Source organism: Dysidea avara, chromosome 7 (assembly GCF_963678975.1).
Source record: "Dysidea avara chromosome 7, odDysAvar1.4, whole genome shotgun sequence".
In the NCBI taxonomy this organism is placed as follows: domain Eukaryota; kingdom Metazoa; phylum Porifera; class Demospongiae; order Dictyoceratida; family Dysideidae; genus Dysidea; species Dysidea avara.
The window spans coordinates 28,682,438-28,704,239 of record NC_089278.1 but is presented as its reverse complement, the minus strand read 5'-3'; the positions used below and the strand labels follow the sequence as shown (position 1 = coordinate 28,704,239).

Genomic DNA, 21,802 nt, shown 5'->3' with positions numbered 1-21,802 from the left:
TCCTTATAGGCGCCTCGTATTTTACTTTTTTTTTTGTTCTTTTTTTTTTTTTTTCTTTATAACAAAGAAAACGTGCACCAAGACGTGATCCAGAGATCTATGTTTCTGTCCTCTGCAGTGTACAGTTGGACAGCGCTCCCTCGTAATGTCAGTTCGTAAGATACACGCTGCAGGGAAGTCATCATCACGACTGGATGGAAGAGTGGCCATAGTTACAGCTTCTACTGAGGGGTGAGTAGTACCGTGTTTTGTCAACTGGTAGGTTTTTCGGTGCATGTTATCTGCTGCCTCTGTACTTTTGTTGATGGTCTTGCAAAGAAATTACAAACGAGGCGCTTAATTATATAAGAAATGTAGCAGGTGTATATAGTGAAAGAAATTTTCACGTTTTCCTTCGTTCCACCATATCTGGTACAGGAGTCCCTTGATCTAGGCATTGTGGTGATTAAGAGAATATTTTCATAAAGTAGACTAACTATATATGCCCTTGTGCTTCAAGTACATCACCCCCATCAATAGGCATTTGTGTACCATCATGAATTGGTATTCTCTCTGCTTGTCATGTCAGTAAACCACAAGCTAAAATGAAACCACAACTTTAACTACATTTTCCTTGAACGACCATTTCATGGCAGTATGGAAGTCACCTATCAATGACAATTTGGTACATGTGCTAGAAGCACAACAGCATAGTTTCTGTAACGAAGTAGCTACATTTACGGGCCCGTAACGTAGGATTTTTTTGCTATAGTTACGGCATTCCTAAGTGCGCATGTGCAAGCATCTCGTGACTTAGTCGGTCACAGTGCATATATTTATTTAGCTGGTCATTTGTTGTATAACTCGAGTATCAAACACACTAGTTGTATGAAGGTAAGTTTTTGGGTGAGTTCAGGGCGAGCTAGGGTTGGCCCAGCTTCACCGGGACATTCGCTCCAACCCTAGCTCACCTCGAACTCACCCAAAAACTTACCTTCAAACAGACAGTGAAAGTCATCATTGTGTTTAACAGGCAAACGTCAGGTTAGGGTTAGGGTCGGTTTCAGCTTTGGTTTCTTCTTCACTGGTATGGGTTAGACTATGTAGTATTTTATATTTGTAACATTTAAATAGTACAAAAACAAGAGGAGTAGCCAGCAAGTACCAGTGGTACAGTGGTAGATCATGGGTACTCCATACCTGGGTGTGTGGGTTCAAGCCTCGTCACATCACACCTTTTCTCTTTGTTTATCACGATTTTTTCTAAGTCTTTTTTGTAAAATAGCAAATGTGACAAAATAAGTCACGAGGTGCTTGCACATGCACACTTAGGAATGCCGTAAATATAGCAAAAAAATCCTACATTACGGGCCTGTAAATATAGCCGTTTCGTTTCTGTAAACATGACCATGAGGAGCGCCATACCCCTAAATCAAATCAATCATTTCAAATAAGCACCACTTTTGTGATGTCATGTGAATATGCTCTATACACTAACTAGGTAAACTCCATATGCAGATAAAACAGATATCAAATTTTCACCTTTGGTTTTGGCCATCAAACTCTGAGACTGTTTTTGGCCACCAATCTCTGAGACTGCTTTAAAGTATTACCAATTAAGGCTGGAGTTAGTGCTTGGCCAGTACGTAGTATAGTTTAGTTTCTATATCTCTATTGAAGTTTCACCTGTGCATATCATCAGTACTACCAAGAGTACATAAGAGAGTAGGGAAGTACTCTTGGTACTACTCTACATGAATTTTAAAATCTTTACTTCAAGAATTTGATTGTTTTCATTGATTGTTACCTCTAAATGGTTGGACAAAGCTGCTCTTCTCTGCCAGATGGGAAAAGCTACAAATATATGTAGGAAACTAGGGATGCTGCAAAGATGATCAGCACAAACAGCATATGTAGTGTTCTCTTAAAATAATAGTATTGTCTATTGGAATTGCCTAGTCTCATCCTGCTGTCCTCCTTTGTATTATGTGGAGATTCCAGATGCCGGCTGTGTTGGCCCCTTTGGCACATGTCTAGAACTCTCTTTTACCGGCCTATGATTATGGTCAAGTATTTATATTTTTTTTAAAAGTATTTATATACAACTTTAAAGTGTGCAGATCAATCCTCTTCATGACTTTTATCTTGGTGAGGGTATCTTTACTTCAGCCACCAATAGACTTTGGTCATAAACATTCCTACAGAACTAGATGTTCACCTTGGTTTGCAGACATTTTTAAATTCAAAAAGAACTTTAGTCAACGCTTCTTTCAGCATCAGGCTACAGTGTGGAGGAATTCACTGCCACCTAATTTATTTGATGACATTGCTAATTTTCATGATGGTCTACTCAAGTACCTACATGACTTGTCTTGAATTGTTTGTTCTTTTGTAATTTAATACGGTTGTATAATATTTATAGATGTATATTTGTTGAGTGTAGTTTTGTTTGCTGTGTACGTGTTGTGTATTATGTGTACTCCAGTACGGAAGAACGGCTTTGCCAAGTACTTCAAGTTTAAATAATAAATCAATCAATCAATTTAAGGTGATTTGCAATGGTGGTAGGAAATGAAGGGAGTGCCATTTATGTACAATGAAAGAGTCTACCTATATATATGTGATCTTGTGACTATTCATTGAACCTACTCCAAACAAAGAGTTGCTGTAAAGATCTATAAATAGAGTAACAGTTGTGTTACTAGGATTACTGAGTTCATCAAAGCCATCTTTACTTGTCAAAACGTCTTTTTACTGTTATAGATTATCTGAATGATCAAGACCTACTATTTATACTCTTATCTAATGAGGTCTAACATTGTGTCTTTTCTTTGCAGTATCGGGTTTGCCATAGCCAGGAGGCTTGGCCTAGATGGAGCAACAGTGATGGTTAGTAGTCGTAAACAACAGAATGTTGATAAAGCAGTAGAGAAGTTGAAGGAGGACAATATTAATGTGGCTGGTATGGTGTGTCATGTTGGGAAAGAAGAAGATAGGAAACAACTGATTCAGGAGGTGAGGAGAAGTGACCATAATGTTATAGTACATTCACAATGAGGTGATACCTGAGAAAACAGTTTTAAAAGACACATATGGGAGAGAAATAGCATAACATTTGATTAGTTATACCAGTACAGTTGTGAAAAAGCAGATGTGTGTGATTTGTCTCCAATACAAGAATCCTACAGAACACTGTACCTTTTTGGCTTCCTCTTTGGAAATGTATGATGAACTTTGATGTGTCATACATAAATTAATGTGAAGATTAACGGTTGCTGTTTAGCCAGGAATGAGCCCACAGCCGGTCGAAGGAGGCTGTGGATGGGCACTTGGTTTTTTTTGTAATTGATGAAAATAATGTTTTAGCAGGTAGTAGTACTATAAATCAGCAAAATTTTTGTATGATTCATCCTGGATTACTGAATGCATTTTAAGATATCAGCTCAACCTGATTGTACTGTTGCAGTAATACCTGTACTGCTTATTTGTGCATACAACTGTCACTACTCCTGTATTGTGTGCTTGCATATGAGGTGTGTGTGTGTGTGTGTGTGTGTGTGTGTGTGTGTGTGTGTGTGTGTGTGTGTGTGTGTGTGTGTGTGTGTGTGTGTGTGTGTGTGTGTGTGTGTGTGTGTGTGTGTGTGTGTGTGTGTGTGTGTGTGTGTGTGTGTGTGTGTGTGTGTGTGTTATCATTTGCTTGTCTATGACCTGTGGATCTTATACACAGACAATGAACAAGTTTGGAAAACTGGATATATTGGTATCCAATGCTGCAGTCAATCCAATATTTGATGTACCAATAGTGGAGGTATTACAACATTGCCCCTGTGTGTGTTCCTACTTGTATTAGCTTATTTACTTTCCCTAGGTAACTGAGAAAGCATGGGATAAGGTAGGTAAGATGGATAGACAACTGTTTGAATGCCCTAAATGTTTCACTACACTTTTATACTAGAAGGGGTCCCACCTTGCCAGGTTGATATTAAGCATGACACTCCTTTACAATTTAAATTTTCTCATCGTGGCTATTTTGATATGCAGGGGTGCTTTTCAAACAGTGCTTGATTCGTACTGCTGTGTAGCGGGTTGAACATAGCCGACAGCAAAGCGTAATGGATACTTCACTTTTCAGATGGTAATTAATATGGTTGGGGGGCGCGGCACGATTTCTTTCGGTGTGCGTGGATTGTGGAGGTGCTTTTCGAACAGTTCTTGATTCGAAATGCTGTGTAACAGGTTGAACATAGCTGACAACGAAGCGTAATGGATACTTCATTTTTCACATGATAATTGATATAGCTGGGGCACGCGGCGCCTTTTCAGATGCGGTATGCGTGGGTTCACCAGTCATAGTAAAATTATTTACAAAAAAAGTTAACAAACAAGTACACAAATAAAATTGGAATTTTCAACTAGAGTAGGGACCATAGCACATCGATAAAAAGTACTGAAACAAGTTGGAGTAGTCCATGATATTAAATCACTGTAAAACAATAAGAAGTGTTATAACACTTCTTATTGTTTTACAGTAATTTAATATCATGGACTACTCCAACTTGTTCAGTACTTTTTATTGATGTGCTATGGTCCCTACTCTAGTTGAAAATTCCAATTTTTTTCGTGTACTTGTGTTTATTAGACCTGTCCATAACAGAAGAGAGAAAGAGAACCCTAAGTATAAAATTAGAATTACAAGAAACAGAAAGTCATTAAATGTAATTTACAGTACACATTGTATCACTGTGTAATGTGTAGTAGGCCACATGTGAGGTGTAGATTCACTTGTGCTAGGATTAACAGTACATCTTTGGATGAATATGCAAGCTATTTAACACCACCATTGTGATAAAGTGGTTCAAGGTGACCTCTGAGTTGCAGAAATTTTTACGTATTTCCACCAGACAAAATTCTACCGTTTGGTTATCTAATGCACAGAGATTTGTTGTTTACATTATGTGTATTATGGTCTACTGCTATTTCCTTTACTACAGGTATTTGATGTTAATGTAAAGGCCAGTTTTTTACTGGCAAAAGAAGCATATCCTCATCTGAAGAAAAGCAAGTAAGTTTAGAAAGTATAGAGTATTTGTTTACATGCAATACTTTATAAAATTTATGAAAGGTTGCTTGCCGTGTTTATAATACCTTAAAGCTGCCGTAGGGAAAATGAGTTTACAAGTATTATTTACAATTAGAAAAATAGAATTATAGATTGGTGGTATTATGAGTGGATTTGGTGCACTAATAAATAAAAGCAATTCATTTGCCATGTAAGTTTCTCCCTAGTTCCTACCATTAAAAAAATATTAACTATACATTAGCAGTACAACTACTTTTGAAATATGGCAGTGCTTGACCCCAGTGTCCTTCAATTTGTGATTTGGTTTTTAGCTTGTGATTTTATAGAATGTGTTTTCTGTACATGTGACACTAAGTAATTAATTTAAAAGTGAAGTAGGGATCCAAGCAATAAAAAGTAGTGAAACAAGAGATGAATGATGGTATCACAGCATAGCTCGGTGAGAAAATCCCTACACAGGTATGTTGTTTTGTTAAATACCAAAGTAGGGATTTTCCCACTGAGTTATGCTATAATTACCATCTACTAATTTGTTTAGTTTTACCGTATACAGCTACACAGGTATGACTGTTCTGTTAGGGTGACTGCTGTATTAGCACATCTCAAGTCCCTACTTCAGTCTATACCTTGAAATTTCTTATACTTGTGTATAATAATAGCACACGAAATAAGGAATTGTAATCATGCCCCTTGAATGTCCTACAGGCAACCCCCCATCACTTAAACATGTTGTACTGTGTAAGTAAGGATCATGAAGGTTTGGGCTTTTTCTATCAAAATTCATCCAACAACCAGTATCACTTTCCTTTCACAACAGCTAAGCATCATCAAGCCTCTAGAACAATCCCAAACATGAAATATTTGTAATTACCTGAATTTTCTACTAAATACATAGCCATGTAACTTGACTATGCTTATCTTTGTCCCCTTCATTTCTTTCTCAAGTATGGCTCAGGTCAGCCACGGTTTTAGGGTTTTCACCAGTTTCTGGAAATCAGTTAGCTTTTAAAATTGAAATTGATATAGTCTAATAGGATAATCTAAGTTTAAATCACCAAGAGATCATGTATTGCACAATCCGAAGTGGCTAAATCTCATAAATTACTCACCTTTGTCATGAAATCACTCCGAATTGCTTCTCCGTCATTTTCAATCATAATAAGCAACTCTAAAAACAATTATCATTTTAGTGTTTTGTAGTGTTGTGACTGCTTTGTTAAGACTTAAATTGTTCTGCAAAGAATGGTGAAATTAACTGTGAAACAATGTTGAGTACCTAGTACGCATATCAAAGTGAACCCAGCACAAACTTTCTAGAAACGCCCCTGGTATAGGTCTTCAGATCAAGACAAAATTAGGAATTTAAATTCAAGAGAACATATGTAAGAAATGAAAAGCAATGAAATGAGGTTGCCTACACGGTATACCTGCAGCCATACTGGTTGACATTTAATCCCCACTTTAATCATGATTATATTATTGACAAGTGAAGTAGAAATAAAATGTGCATTAGTATGACTGCACATGTAAGCATCCTCCATTGCTTTTATGTCTTGATTTTAAAGTTTCTAAATTTCCTTGTACAGTATTTGATATTGTATGACAGTATTTATTACTTGATAATAGTTTCAATTATAGTTCTAGAAGTGTAAAATTACTGGTACTAGAAGTATGTGTAGTTACAGTAGTGAGAACTGGAGCAACAGTGTAAGGATTAAGTCATTTCAGTTGTATATTTGTTTTCTTCACAGCAATGGCGCCATTGTGTTTGTATCATCAGTCGCTGGATTTTCACCACGGCCGGTAAGTGTGTTGTGTTTGTGAGTATGCATGAGTGATTGAGGACACACATGTATGTATCACAGGGAAGTGGACCATATGGAATCAGCAAGACTGCCTTATTTGGATTGACTAGAGCTCTGTCTGTAGAACTAGGAGTTGAAAACATTAGAGTTAACTGTTTAGCACCGGGATTAATAAAGACTCATTTCAGTTCTACAGTGAGTGACCATGTACATCCTATAATTTAGTCATGTCTGATCATCACATCTGTCACACAAATAAAAGTCATATGAATACCAAGATGATTGTATATTGTGCAAGTAGGTGAAGGGCTAGAGTATTTTCTGTTTTATTACAGAAGAAGGTTTAGCCCTAACACTTGTATAGTTCCTATACTCTAATAAAACATTCAAACACTAGAAAACATTCCTACAAACTAGACAGGTTGATAATCTGTGGAACAAAATTTATTTAGTGTGTCATCAGTGTTGTAGAGAATGTACTAAATCATACCCCACCTTTGGGAGGTTTCTGCCTACACCTGCAACAATGTCTGAGTGTTTAAAAACATCCAGTAGTTTGGTGCATATTGCTATAGTCATTGTAGTTTAAGTGTTTGCATGATTTGTTAACACGGTAGTGTGTCAAAGAGCCAAGAAATCCCGTGTGCCACACCATGAGTATATTTACAGGAAGAAACAAAATGCAATTTTCATGCATACGTAACTCCGTGTTCCCTTTTGGAATTGTGCTAACTTTTACACTGCAAATGCCCTCCACCTTCAGCACCCACATACTGAATTTGAACAAGATTGCCTAACGTAATCATGAAATATGAGCCTTCAAAATTTAGCTTTTCTTCATTCTTTTTTTCCTCTTCTTCATTTAGGGAGTGGGGGGCTTAGATTATTCTTTTTGCACGCTTTACAAAAAACCGTTTTAAAATGCAAATGCATAGCTCAATTTTCTTAAGCTTTGGTGCACTTTAAGAGCGTACTGTGGCCCAATCACATACCAAGTTTGGTGCAAATCTGTCATAGAGCTGTGAACAATTATTTGCTTTAAAAAGGCCAGCTTGTCACATCTATCGGGTAAACCACTGATGGCAATAACATAAATGTTGGTATGTGTATAGGTTTAATCATCATAGTTCAAACCCTTAAAGAAATTGCATTGACAGCTTTAGAGTTACAAGGCAAAAACTATAAATCACTGGGTTGAAATACTCTAATAGAACAGTCACCACGGAGTAAAGAAGTGTATGAAAACTGTCGGAAAACATACCATTGTTCGAACCAGGGACCTCCATACTAAACACCATACCACTGAACCGTTGCTATCACAACTGTTCGTCTCAGGACTTCATCTCACTTAATTTCTACTTTTATACAGTAAATGAAAATTTCTAGCTGAAATCTGCTCAGTAGTAATGGAAAATCTAGATTGTTCTAAAACATTCTATATGTGTTCTATTAGAAATCCTCAAGGGGGTGTCACCCAGGCTCTTGCTGTAGGTCGATCTGCAACTGCGGTCACACTCTAAGTCAACGGTCAAGGCCACAAAATAGCTCTTACAGTGGGTCAAGGGTCAAGATGAGACGGAAAATTCAAAGCCCACAATCGAAAACTATACATAGCTATTATCAGGTTTACGGAATTATACGCAACTCACAAGAAGTAAGGATCTCCAAAAAGATGTTTCAAAGCTCCAATAGGCATTTTGCTGTGGTTGTAATGATTTTTCTCTCCCAGCTGTTGGTGGCACATACCAAGAAAATATTATACTAGGTTACAAGCGCAGGTGCGTATTGGAAAATAGAGAAATAATTAAAGCAGAGGTCTAAAGTTCGACTAGAAACACTCAAGTCACAGGTCAAAGACAATAAATGCTGCAAGTAAAGGGTCAAGGTGAAATTTTCCACGGTCAAGACTTTGACTGCGGTCGCAGATCTACCTGCAACGTGTGTCGACATGACACCCCCTTAGAAAAATGTGTGCTTTATTAGAGTATTGCAAAAGTATCAAATAAACTCTGCAATACAATACCATTGTTCTCTAGTATTAAAGCCCGTATTATAGCCATTTTGTTACAGATCAGCGGGGTAGTACACTATTATTTAGAGGTGTACTGATAATCAGATCGGCTAAAATATCGGCCACCAACATGGCATTTTTTATAAATATCGGTATCGGTACAGAACATAAGAGGACCAATATCGCTACCGATATTTATTCATCAGCAATAGTTTGTACATAAACGGATTATATATTGGTTTTCTACGTTGTCCATGTGGCTGTTTAGTGCCAGTGGCTTATTGTTCACTCTACAGCAAGTGTTACGCTACGGGAAGCCATATAAATACACGTGGTTCTAGTGTTTGTTGCTGGAAACTTTATTATTCTTAAACAAGTTGATGTTGTGCTACTTCTAAAAACCAGGCGCCATGCAGCTAGCTAACTCATCTGGAATAACCATAGACAGTATATACTACTATGAATTAACCAACTATGTATTACTACTTTACAATAGGGTAGTTTGGGTTGTGCAATAATATAATTAGCTATTTCTTGTATTTCGTAATTCATGAAATATTCGTAATTCGTTCAATTACGTTGCTATGCACTGCTAAGGAAGCGTTTGTTAAATAAACCGCTTTTACCAACATATTACGCACAAAATTATCTTCTAAACTGTTTTATAGCGTGACTAACGTGTTTTTTCCCACAAATTCTCTCGACAAAGCCTCAAAGCTGCTCTTCATTTTCGTTCGCGTATGTAAGGGATACGCCCCTTTCAACTCGAAGTGATAGGTTATTCCAGGCAGTATACGAGGCCTGCACCGTTGTTTTTCAGTTGCTAAATGCCTGAAAACCTCAAGGGGAAGGTAGTCTGAGGAAAGTCACCACACCCGTATTTCAGTCCGCCGAAAAGAAACCACCTCAGAGCAAAGTTCACCTGTGCAGAAGTTTAATACAGACTTCATTTCACTTTTACTTCTTACGTAAAAGCTGCTTTTATCGTTATTAAACGATTTTGCTCACGTGGGTGCATACGGACAAACATAGGTAGATAGATAGGTACACACACACACACACACACACTTTTACGAAAACAATTTCAGTAAACCAAAAATGAAGTAGTTATATAGCACCTTTGTAATAGAAAGAAGAGTCACAGAATAACCAAGGAAACTGCTGTACCAGCTTTTGCACAAGCCAATAAACTGCCGAGTAATGCAGAAATATCCATTTAAGGCTTCATGAGAGTATGCATAAAAATGTTTGTGGGTGCCTAATTGTCTGGATTGTGCAATAGAAACCCAAGCCACTATTACCACAGGCATAGGGTGAGCAATGAATATATCCACGTGTTGTTGTAGAGTAGGTAACGTACACTTTTCCATAGATTATCTATGACTTGTTCGTAATACAAATATCAGATCGACTATCAATTATCAGCTTCTTTTGGTAGCATCAATATCGGATATCAGTACATGCCAAAAACCCATATCAGTGCACCTCTACTACTATTAAGACCTACTGACGCCAATCGTCATCATCATAATTATCATAACAAATGCTATGCCTGTAACAACAGGCTGGAAATCGTATTGTAGCATTAAAGGTGCAGGATATGCTTTGTTAAAATTGAGCAACTACAGCTTATCACATTTTGCATGAAAAATCGAGATACCCTAATAGAACAATCACTGTGAAATCTTAGTAGACAATAGTACAGTCATGTATACCTAATTTAGAAAGATCAAATTTACTTTGTTGTTACTATTGCAAATAGATACAGGCACTCAAATGCAAACCCATGAACAAACAAGTACAAAATTATAGAGTATATATCAAATATTAACATAGATCCTTTGGCTTTGGTATTGGATCGGTAGGTGTTTTTCTGTATTGGTAGAGCACTTGTCTCATTGCAATTGTAGATAAGAAGAACAATGATTTGTGTAAAAACAAAACTCCAAGCCAGTTTATGGTTTGCTAATTGGTCTTGGGGTATATATATGTATGTGTGTATGTATGTGTGTATGTATGTATGTATGTGTGTATGTATGTGTGTATTATGTATGTGTGTATGTATGTATGTATGTATGTATGTGTGTATGTATGTATGTATGTATGTGTGTATTATGTATGTGTGTATGTATGTGTGTATGTATGTGTGTATGTATGTGTGTATGTATGTATTATGTATGTGTGTATGTATGTATGTATGTATGTGTGTATTATGTATGTGTGTATGTATGTATGTATGTATGTGTGTATTATGTATGTATGTGTGTATGTATGTGTGTATGTATGTGTGTATGTATGTGTGTATGTATGTAAAATACAAAAAGAAGTGAAATCTTGTGCATTATTAACATTTATTATCATTGACATTATTGCCACCATTTCATGTCCACCACTTTTGATTTCACAACTTTTTCACCCAGGCTTTTTGAAGACCGCACCCTTTTATACAACTTGGCTGTTTTTGCATGGATTGACCTTTACAGATACTGTGGTTTATAATTAAGTGTACATGTTTTTTGTCAACAGATCTGGACGAATGAAGCAGCTATAAAAAGTGATGCTGAAAGACTACTTAGTATAAAAAGGTACGTAAGGAAGTGTATGTGTGTATGTACCTAGTGTGACACCACATGGTACAGTGCTAGGGAACAGGTATCATAGAGTACACTAGTACTGTATAGTAGGGATCTTGTACTTTTCTGACATAAAATTCCATCCAATTTAAAGTCTCTAGTTCCTGTTAGGTTAGGTAATCCAAAAGGCTGCAGCACATGTTGCTGTCAGACCTTCAGTGCTGGCCCCTGTAAAGTGCTAAAATACCAACCTCACTTTTCCTATATGGTGACTTGTACATATTGGTGTAGTCAAGCCCAGTAGTGCCCTTAGAGCAACTCAAATGCTTCTGATGAGATACTGCAGAAATTAAAAGTACACTACATGCCTTCAGCCAAGCGCAACGTCACTGTGGTAAGCACTACAGGCCTGATTGATTTCTTCACTGTTTGATGTTGCTTGAGCCCAAGACATGCCTATCTGCCAACTGCAGCAGTTACAATACATGCATCATGGACTTACTTTTAGGTATTAATTAGTGCATAGCATGGTAATGACTTTAGTTGTGCTGGCTATCATGAGAATTGTCCATAGTTTAATGAGTAGATTTGTTGTAGAGGCACTTCTTGTACTGTTCCTTATTTGTGACACTACATAATGGGCTGAATATAGCTGAAGCAGAATGATCATTTCACGTTACAGCAATTGACAGTTGAGGTGTGCATTTATTTGTTCAATTAATTTATTTGCTAGTCTGGTGCCATTATTTCCTTTGTTATCGTATACGCTGGTTCTCTATTCAACAATCAGCTATAAGGAAAAATTAGAAATTTTCCGTATGAGTAGGGATCATAATATACATAGAAATAAAAAGCAAATGCAAGTAAAAATTATACATACTAGTGGACACTTAATCCTGGCTATCAAGACTCACGGTAGTGAGTCGCGAGGCCAAGAAGCACAAAGCGCGTGCCCCACAATAATAATAATAAACACACGACCACTACTGTGAGTCATTTACATGAGGGATTGATTACGCAATCTTTTAAAATCCGCATGGCGAAATCTCAGCCTTTCTAAAAGATTCCACCTCGAAACCAGGGGCATGTAACCTTTGTATATTGAGTAACTACCACACGAAAAGTCAGGTGAATTGTTGGAGTAGTTTGTTCCATCGCCCACCCATTTACCATGCATTAATTAAATTATTTATTGAAATGTGCATCGTTCTTTTTTTCATTTTCTTCGTTATCGCAGCCCATTGAAACAATTTTCTTTCAATCATGAAGTCGTATTGTAAAAAGGCTGCGGCTATCATGGGCTTTTTACACAATGTATCTGTACATTTAATTTCACTAAAAGTTGTTTGTTAGTTTATGAGATTGTTTTTGTGCTCTTTGAAGATTCAAACTTGCCTCCATGACGTCGAGGTGTGAGGCGCCCGCCTCAATTCCCAAACCCAAACAGTGTGGAAGTGGGCAAGGTCATTAGCCATAGCGAGCTGGCTGATTTGATAGACACTGTGCTGTCAACTCATGGTTTAATTGTGAATCCAGTCACTGATTTGTTTTAATTTCGCCACGGTATGCCTCCACTGACTCGTCAGCATGACTCCGGCCCATACATAGCTATAGCCAGCTGTTTCATACCCGCTGTAGTGATACAGTTGAAGTAATTTACTGCTACAATACCCGTGCACGTCTCTTATCCTTCAGTGCCTGTGAAACTTCAGTGTTGACTTATGAAAAGCCAGCATCAGCGCATCACCTTTCAGTCATAGCACTTCGTAGACCCTAAAATGACTACAATAGCACAAGAAGCCAGATACACTAGTGTTTGGCTATGAAGTACCACCAAGAGTTCATAATATAGTAGTGGGGTCTTTGTACCACATATTATTTTTTCTTCACCATTTGCGTGATTTGTTCATTGACCATAAACTCACCCGCCAACAGTCACAACATCAGTATCCACCCTGCATATACAGAAAGGGATACAGTATGGTAAGGCACAGCTAACTAAAAACATGTAATCATAGTCAGACTAACATGTCAAGAAACATTTACTTCCACTATTATGATTATTGTTAAAGTGAGCATCCAACATAGTCATTCCCAAGATGTACTCAGCATACTGCAGCAGTTGATGACCAATTTTGGAGTATATTACTTGACTTCTTTTGTGGTTCTCACCTACACTGTTGACATAACAATTTTTGTTGCTAGGAGACATAGAAACTAGGAGGGACTAATGGTTATAGATAATGGTAAACAAGTTACAACAGCAAAGGAAATTTTAATAAACTAGCAGTGATTGGATAGTTGATAGATAAAAGTAGGAGACAATTTGTATTTTTCCAGTTCATTGTTTGAGAATAAGCACATTAGCTGCTATAAGCATGAAAAAAGCAAGACAGACTAAATTTAACACAAGGTTTATGATGCAAAGTCATTATGCACCTACCAATGTGTTACCCACCACTCCCTTGGATGTAAGTGGGGCTTTACAAGACAAATTGACATGAAACTGCTGCTTCACTATGGGGCATTTGACAAACATTCATTAAGCACCCAAGTATTTTTTCTACGCTGTGTCAAATCCCCCACAACTGGAGCCATTGGTGGGGATTTGACACAACAGGTTTTCCCTACCATGGGACATTTAACATTCGGTTGTGCCCACTATAGCCCCATATATGTCCAAGGGGGGGGTAGTAGGGCAATACATTGATACGTGCATTATCTATAATATGGTGCATCTACTGGGGTAAGTAGATTAAGCCCGTACCTTGCGGGCCTAAGCATGTTCATCTCCTGTTTTGAAAACTAATCTTTTATTGCCTGCCCCTAACTGGAGTTTGCCTGACACCTTCAACATCACAAAAAGCTATCTAAAATGGTTAATTTAGCTTTGACCATTGGCAAACTACAACACTCAACAATTATATCAGAGTATGCATAACTCTATATATCTGCCCAGTTACTATATAGTAGGGTCCATTGTTGTCTCAGATCTGCTTATATTATTATCACATCAATCAATTGATGCATAGTAATTACGGTATACTGTATGTACGCATTGAGCTGAGCCGTCAAAAATATTAACTCATTTGTAGTATTGACTTACCCGCTAATCATTCAAATGGCTGACAGATTATTTATAGCCAAAGTTTTCACCATACATTATAGGAAGCCATAAAAGTATATAGCTTATTAACCTTAGTCTCGCGTGCCAGACGGTTTGTGTGGGGGGGGCAAATAAACCATCTGGTCACTGTTGCACACTTTCCATGAACTCACTGGAATGCAATTAGATTACATCACGGTACTGTTTTGCACCAAGGATGATGTAATAATCGTTCCAATCACCTCTGTGAGCAGACTAAGACAATAATTGTACTGGTTATGTCCTGATGACATACAGGGTGTATGTGAAACATTGCTGAATGTCTTCCTCGACATTTTCGCCGTTTCACAAATCCGTAGTGAACCATAATCATTCTTATACCTACGCTTTTAAGAGCCCTGTACTAGGGAAACAAAGATCCTAAGCCCATGGCGTTGTTAAACTTTAGAAAAAGTAATCTGTAGCCGAGATTCAGTTCTTTATTACACCAAGAATTTGAATTGTTAGTGTTTGTTTCGTCAGAGTCCGCGAAGCGATCTGATTGGCCCTGCCAACATTCCGGCAGTGGTCCCGGAATGTGTACAACAGTTACCAGATGGTTTATTTACCGCCCCCACACAAACCGTCTGGCACATGAGACTACATTAACCTTTCCTGAACTGTTGGTGGAAGCACTTGTCTGCTCTTGACATCTTTGTTGTCATCACCAGCCATCTTGGTTGGTTGAAACGTTGAGAAAAAATCCTCTTTCATTTTTAGCTGTTTTCTCAGGGTTCAGCTCAACTTGTTCGCGGTCTGACCCACACAGCTAGAACTAGCCAGCTAGCTATGAGGATCTGGCCTACACAAGCATAGTATATAAGGCCACTCCAAATAAATTTCCTGTTTCCTGTCCACCGCCCGCATCTGGTTACTGTTAGCTTCAAATATTCCATTATTCTGTATTCTTTAATTATTATTTTCCGGCTATTCTTGCATACTGACATGCTTAGTAAAAGCCATCTTGAAACAGCGTCAGCTCACGTGTCAGCAGTGCTATCAAGTCAGCACAAACTTCACGTTTGTAGTATTTTTGCAACTTGAAAAGGAAGGAACGCTTCTGTGCCAGGCAAATAATGGCTTGAAAAGCTGCCAATCTCATAATGAAACAATGGAAATGGACCGCCCTCCCGCATGCAAATATGCCTGAGGTCAGGACAGTAAACAGAAAATTTATTTGGAGTGGCCTAATCCCAGGAAGCCACTATGGCATAGGAGATTCCTGTCTAAAATTACGACGGTAGTTATATAGCCGTTTATAATGACTTAGCTATACACAAACTTACCCGGAAATTCGCTGGGAGAATAGTGTGATGCATTCAATGCCGTCAGGTGGCATGTCCATTCCAAGGCATACATTCAGCAACAACTCACAGCTGATTCGGCTCCACTTGTCACGCACAAATTTCGACTAGAGTAATTATATCACCAACCCACTGCTTCAGCAAGAACAATAGCCTCGACTCGAGCCTCGACTTTGCCGGTTCTTATTTACGTGAAACATCACGCGAGATATCATGTGAGTCCTTGCAGGAATTTGAACATTATTTTCACAGTTTGAATGAATTTTCTCTTAGCAAGTCACTTTTCGGTAGCACTTCTAAACACTGAACTTGGAAGCTTATGCTACTAATTTAGCTAGCTAATCTGTTGCTGAAGCTGTTATTATGCATGCATGCAGTGTCTCCTATGTAATATAATACCTAACTGTATGTTCTCTATTCAACAAAAAGTAGTGATATCCTGTGCCAAAAACAGCCCAGCTGTAAAAAAAGGTGAAGCCAAGAATGCACAAGTACATGTTCATGGAGTAACTACAATAAAAAGACATGATATAAAACTTTCTTGGCCAGATTTTGATATCATGTCTTTTGATTGTAGTTACTCCATGAACATGTACTTGTGCATTCTTGGCCTCGCCTTTTTTTACAGCTGGGCTGTTTTTGGCACAGGTACAACTGTACTGTTGACAGGCTGCATACAAGTAATTAAATGTACACTGGTATAGCTACCAATGTTGGTAACCTCCCTTGTGTCATGGTTATGCTTGTAAAATTTCTGATTTTTCCTTGTGTTTCTTACAGATTTTAATTTTGTTATCAGGACACACAATAGTGTGACATGCGGCCAAGTACAACTAGTGCAGATGTGTGACAGACAAGTGTGTGTTTTATAGGAACCAAGGAAATGCTGTTTTCATGCATTCATTGCTCAATAGTGCCTATATGGAAATTAACCAGTTTTGCTGTGGAAACTCCCTCAGGGTAGGGCACCTCCTATTCCAAATTTGAGTTTAATCTGCCCAGCCATTACTGAGATATGCATGCACTAGGGCTGAGCGATACTACCGTTTTAGCGATATATCGCGATATTTTGAAAATCTCGATATCGCAATATTTTGTTATTAACTATCGTGATACCATGCTTGTACATTACTGTCATTAAAATTCATTTGTTATGCAGTACTTGGCTAAGAATCCTTGTAAATGATAAAGTCCACCCATCTGGTTTCCCCTGCAGAGAGGTGTGAACACCATAACAACCTCAAAGCATGTGTTACAATAACTGTTACTGTAAACAAGGATGATAGTGGCTAGTTTGCTATCACCTATAAGGACTTCCTGCAGGAATGCTAAGCAATACAATATGTGGCACCAGCTATGATTGACTTATTTGTAAGTATCATGAACTATTCAGTATCGTGAATGGTGGCTTTAGTATCGATCGTGATACTAAAATGGCAGTATCGCTCAGCCCTAGCATGCACCTTCAAAGTTTGTCGTATTTTCTTTGTATTTTTCTTCATCTGCTTCTTTTTGCTCCACTCGCTATAACTCGTACGTGCGTTAGTCAATTGACTTCAAATTTGGAGGGCAGTAAGGGCATAATGCAGCACATTTACGACCCAATTTTCATACAGATCAAGCTAAGAATAACGGAATTATGCATGATTTTGAAAATTACAAAAATGATTTGTTGTCACGCATACAGGGTAATCCGCTTGATGGAATAACTTGAAAATCAGTCTGTGCATAAAGTTACTATTGTAGTGCAAACCTTTTGTGGTTTGAAAGTACTGAGAGTATTAGCTAAAGAGATATAAAGCAAAATCAAATATGTGGAAAAAGCACAATCGAGATACTCTAATAGAACAGTCACTGATATGTAAAAGAATGTGCGCAAAAATTGTTAGAAAATTTTTCTAGGTTTCAAACCTGGGACCTCCACACCTATATGCCTAAGCCTTACCACTCTGCCACCACTGTCAGTTGCTCACCCCACTTAATTTCTACCTTTTAAATGATAGTTCCGGTTTACTATAATGATAACTCGTAGATTTGTCAGTGGAAATCCTAGAACATTCTATATGTGGTATTGAAGTGCTCAGAAAAAATGTGTGCTTTATTAGAGTGTTACAGAAAATAGTGTGTGTCGTGCAACCAAGTACAGCAAGTGCGGGCAGGCAACATACTTGTTTTACGGAACCAAGAAATGCTGTTTTCATGTATCCGTAGCTCAATATTGTTTGAACGGTAATTAATCATTTCTGCCATGGAAACTTCCTCAGGGTAGGACATCTCCCGTGAGTCAAATCTCCCCAGCTATCTTCATGCCTTCAATTCTTTGCAGTTTTCGACGATTCCTGTAGTAAAGGGGAAAATACAAAGGCAAGTTAAAATGAAGTGTCAAGGCCGACCATAGGCTGGCTCACAAAAAGAAGTGATATCCACACAAGCAGCCAAGCTGTGAACAAAGGTGCGGCCTTAAAAAGCCTGAATGGCTGCAATGATATTAATGCTAAAAAATAGTAACAATGGTTGTGTGCATTGTTTGCAGCCATTTCTTAGCCACCACTTTTGATTTCACACCTTTTTTATACCTAGGTTTTTTTTAAGACCGCACCTTTTTTCACAGCTTGGTTGTTTTTGTGCGGATTTTGTTACCTGCATGACTATTGATGATACCATTGTCAAAGTATCCTGGAGTTCTGAATTTCAGAGTTACCTAGTTCTTTCTGTCATTTCTCTAACAACATACATATACAATTATTAAACACACATAGTGATATACAAACTACAGTGTAACTTGTTTCTCGTTTTTTTTTTTTCTCTTATCCTACAAGTAGCAACTTCGAGTAGATGGATGCTTTAGATGTATCTGCAGAATTGATCGCAAAGACCCTTAAAATAATCACCAAGGTCATTCTGTCAAGATGTCATTAGACATCTGGTAATAGCAACTGGAAAAACAAGTAGACACGTTGCAGCTATTTTTACCTGACATAAGGCCCTGTACTTTTTGCATAAAACTTTATTTTTCAAATGATAATTCCTTATTACATTATCCTGTCCAAAAAATGCAGAGAAGTTTGAACCACGAACAAGTGGGAAAGGTTTAGTATTTGGCTACTCATTTGGTTATCCAACTATTTCATGTTAGTCATATGAATATAATAGTCATGTGTGTGTCACATGATGCACTCACCAGTCATGTGTGTATCACATGATACACTAGTCATGTGTGTATCATATACTTCCTACAGAATAGGTCAACCAGAGGAATGTGCTGGTATAGTTTCACTCCTGTGTTCTGATGATGCTAGTTACATAACTGGAGAAATCATTCTAGTAACTGGTGGAGTGGCAGCAAGATTGTAACAACTAAAGTGTGTGCTGTTTTTTTTAATATACATTAAATCCCATGAATGTTACAGCAACTTATAATCTCAAGTGTATGCATACCACAAGAGTAATTATGACATGAGCCAGATCAAAAATTTTGTCCTCCGCATTAATGTTTACAAGGTCTAATATCAATTTTTTGGATTCTGAATGGCAAATTGAATTGAACATAATGATCTACCAATTTAGTTATGTTCGATACCAACAGATGTATGTTCTATTAGAGTACTTGAACAAAGTTTGTACTTTTCAGTCATACGAACACTCTATCTCCTTATTAGTTCAGATGATTGATCCTCCATTATTCTAACCATTTAGAGGAGACTGTAGTTAACAATACTACCCTGCAGTCTTGTGTACATTTTGAAAAGTGATTATTGTATTCTTATTGTTCAATTCCTTTGGCATATGTCATAAGGACCATAGTACAAAATTCTTGTCTACAACATGTGTAGCTACATCATTGTAGTCACTATGTACACATTCTTGTTTGTGCATGTTATATCTGTGTTTCTGCTGGTACCTACCCCTTGCCTCCCCTATATCACGCCACATTATAGTATTAGTACATTAGCTAGTCCAACTGGAGTGATGTACTGTAAAATGATTTTCTGAATCTATCTGTATAGTGTGCATACCAATGTTAAACTTGAGACTGCATGTGTGAGTTATGGCTATTTTTGTAAGTAGTGTAAAAGAAAATTGAACGGAAGATGAAGAAATATACAAAGAAAATAAGACGAACCTTGAAGACATGTATCTCAAAGATGGCTGACAGAGGGTTTGCTTTCATCCCCCTAGGCCCCCACCTTTTGACCACCTACGATTAAAAACCATAATAAAATGTTTTGAAGTTTTCAGTCACCGTCACTATGCATGTACTAATAGGATACAGCAACATACTGTCTAGAGGATTTCAAAGTGGATGCAGTCCTCTCAACACTGTCACCATCATAATGTAATGTAACATCAATCTAATCGTTATACATCATCCAATCAACCATTACTGAAAGCAGCTGGGTTACACATAATTGTATTAGGTTACCAGGTATGTATGTAGACCAAGTAGTGCATCCTGAATAACAGATTCAAATTTATTATAACAGATGTCAAGCTTATTGATTGATACTTTCCAGGACATTTCTGACATCCTTTCTTAAAGACAAGTATTCTTCCATTCTTGTGGTAGGACTCCATTGTCAAGGGTTTCTGGAAAATGATGATTAAGAGGAATAAATTTCATATGCAAACTCTTTTAAAAGCCTATAGGTTGAAGCAAGTCTGGTCCCGGTGATAATTTCCAAAAGTGTTTACTGTATCAGATGGGGATGTTGTCTAATGCTGATTCCAATAATTGGTATCCTCAATTGTAAACACACTGCTGAAATATTTGTTGAGAACATCTGCTTTGTCCGATATTCCCATCTTCCTTTTAGAGAGTCCACTGTACCCCTGGTTTTAAGTTTAGTGTTAACATCATACAGTATAGTAGTACTGTTTATTAGGGATTATGGAGGTTGCACTTTCTCACAATAGTATTGACCAGTAACCAGTCTCACAATACCATCCTGGTGCCTTGGCAGTATTGGTTAGGTACAACCAAGCCCAAAAGTGCCTTTAGTATGACCTATGCTTCCAATACGTTGCTGCAAATTAAAAACAAAATATTAGTGGAATTTTCTCCTGACCTGCCTGCCTGCCTGTCGGATGCCCTCAAACAAGTGCAACTCAATAGCGACTAAGGTTATTAGCTTCGTTATTTTCACTGTCAAAGTTGCTTCAGCCCAACTGGTGCCTATTGGCATAACAGTATGTACATGCTTCATGGTCTTACCTGTGTCCTCCTTCATGTCCCAGTTATCTTTCACTAGCTGACAGCACAAGGTTTCAATTTGCAGTAGCACTGCATGATGGCTTCCCTACATTTGTAACTGGAACCATCCGAGTTTTCCGTTGTGACTGGGTTGATAAAAGGGGATTCATAAACTTCTTGTAGTGTTCTTCATTTGTAACACTGCAATGGGCTGTTTTTTGTTTTTTTTAAACATAACTGAAAAGGAAACATAATGGTCACTTCACTATTTCAGTAATTGATAGTTGGGGCATGTGTTCAGACAAAAATAATAAGCCTGGCACCTTTTCTTCTCCTTTAATGCAGTATGTAGGGGTTCACCAGTTGTTAAAGTAAAGTCACTGGTATATCTTTAGGTGTATGCGACCTCCCTCGTTTCACTATTGTTATTTCTTTGATCCCTAATCAAACTTGAAACTCGTAATTTTCCTTGTACTTTTATTTCCAAAGCCCTTTGTATTATATTTCAGATCATTACTTGTTAATTAATTGTTCATCATATTTTATCCTAATGTCATAACCCGATGCTTTATTTACTTTCTCGTGAGTAGTAGATGTACTGCTACAAAATATAAGGTTTGGGATACTCTTTGTGGATGTATTAATGTGTGTTAGCTGGCAGTTTGACAAGTGTGAATGATTTTATGAGGCAAGGAAAGGCAGGAATTACACATA

The 21,802-nt window shown here is 37.6% G+C and overlaps 1 protein-coding gene across 1 annotated transcript; it reads left to right on the top strand.

Annotated features, from left to right (window-relative positions):
• The first annotated feature begins 7 nt into the window (after nucleotides 1-7).
• Nucleotides 8-19,310, top strand: LOC136262611 (dehydrogenase/reductase SDR family member 4-like). The gene is made up of 9 exons (XM_066057001.1): nucleotides 8-231; nucleotides 2,817-2,994; nucleotides 3,707-3,787; nucleotides 3,848-3,871; nucleotides 4,971-5,041; nucleotides 6,811-6,862; nucleotides 6,925-7,059; nucleotides 11,402-11,460; nucleotides 19,137-19,310. Exons 1-9 carry the CDS (start codon nucleotides 146-148, stop codon nucleotides 19,249-19,251), a joined length of 801 nt encoding a protein of 266 aa, XP_065913073.1. The 5' UTR covers nucleotides 8-145; the 3' UTR covers nucleotides 19,252-19,310.
• Nucleotides 19,311-21,802: the final 2,492 nt, after the last annotated feature.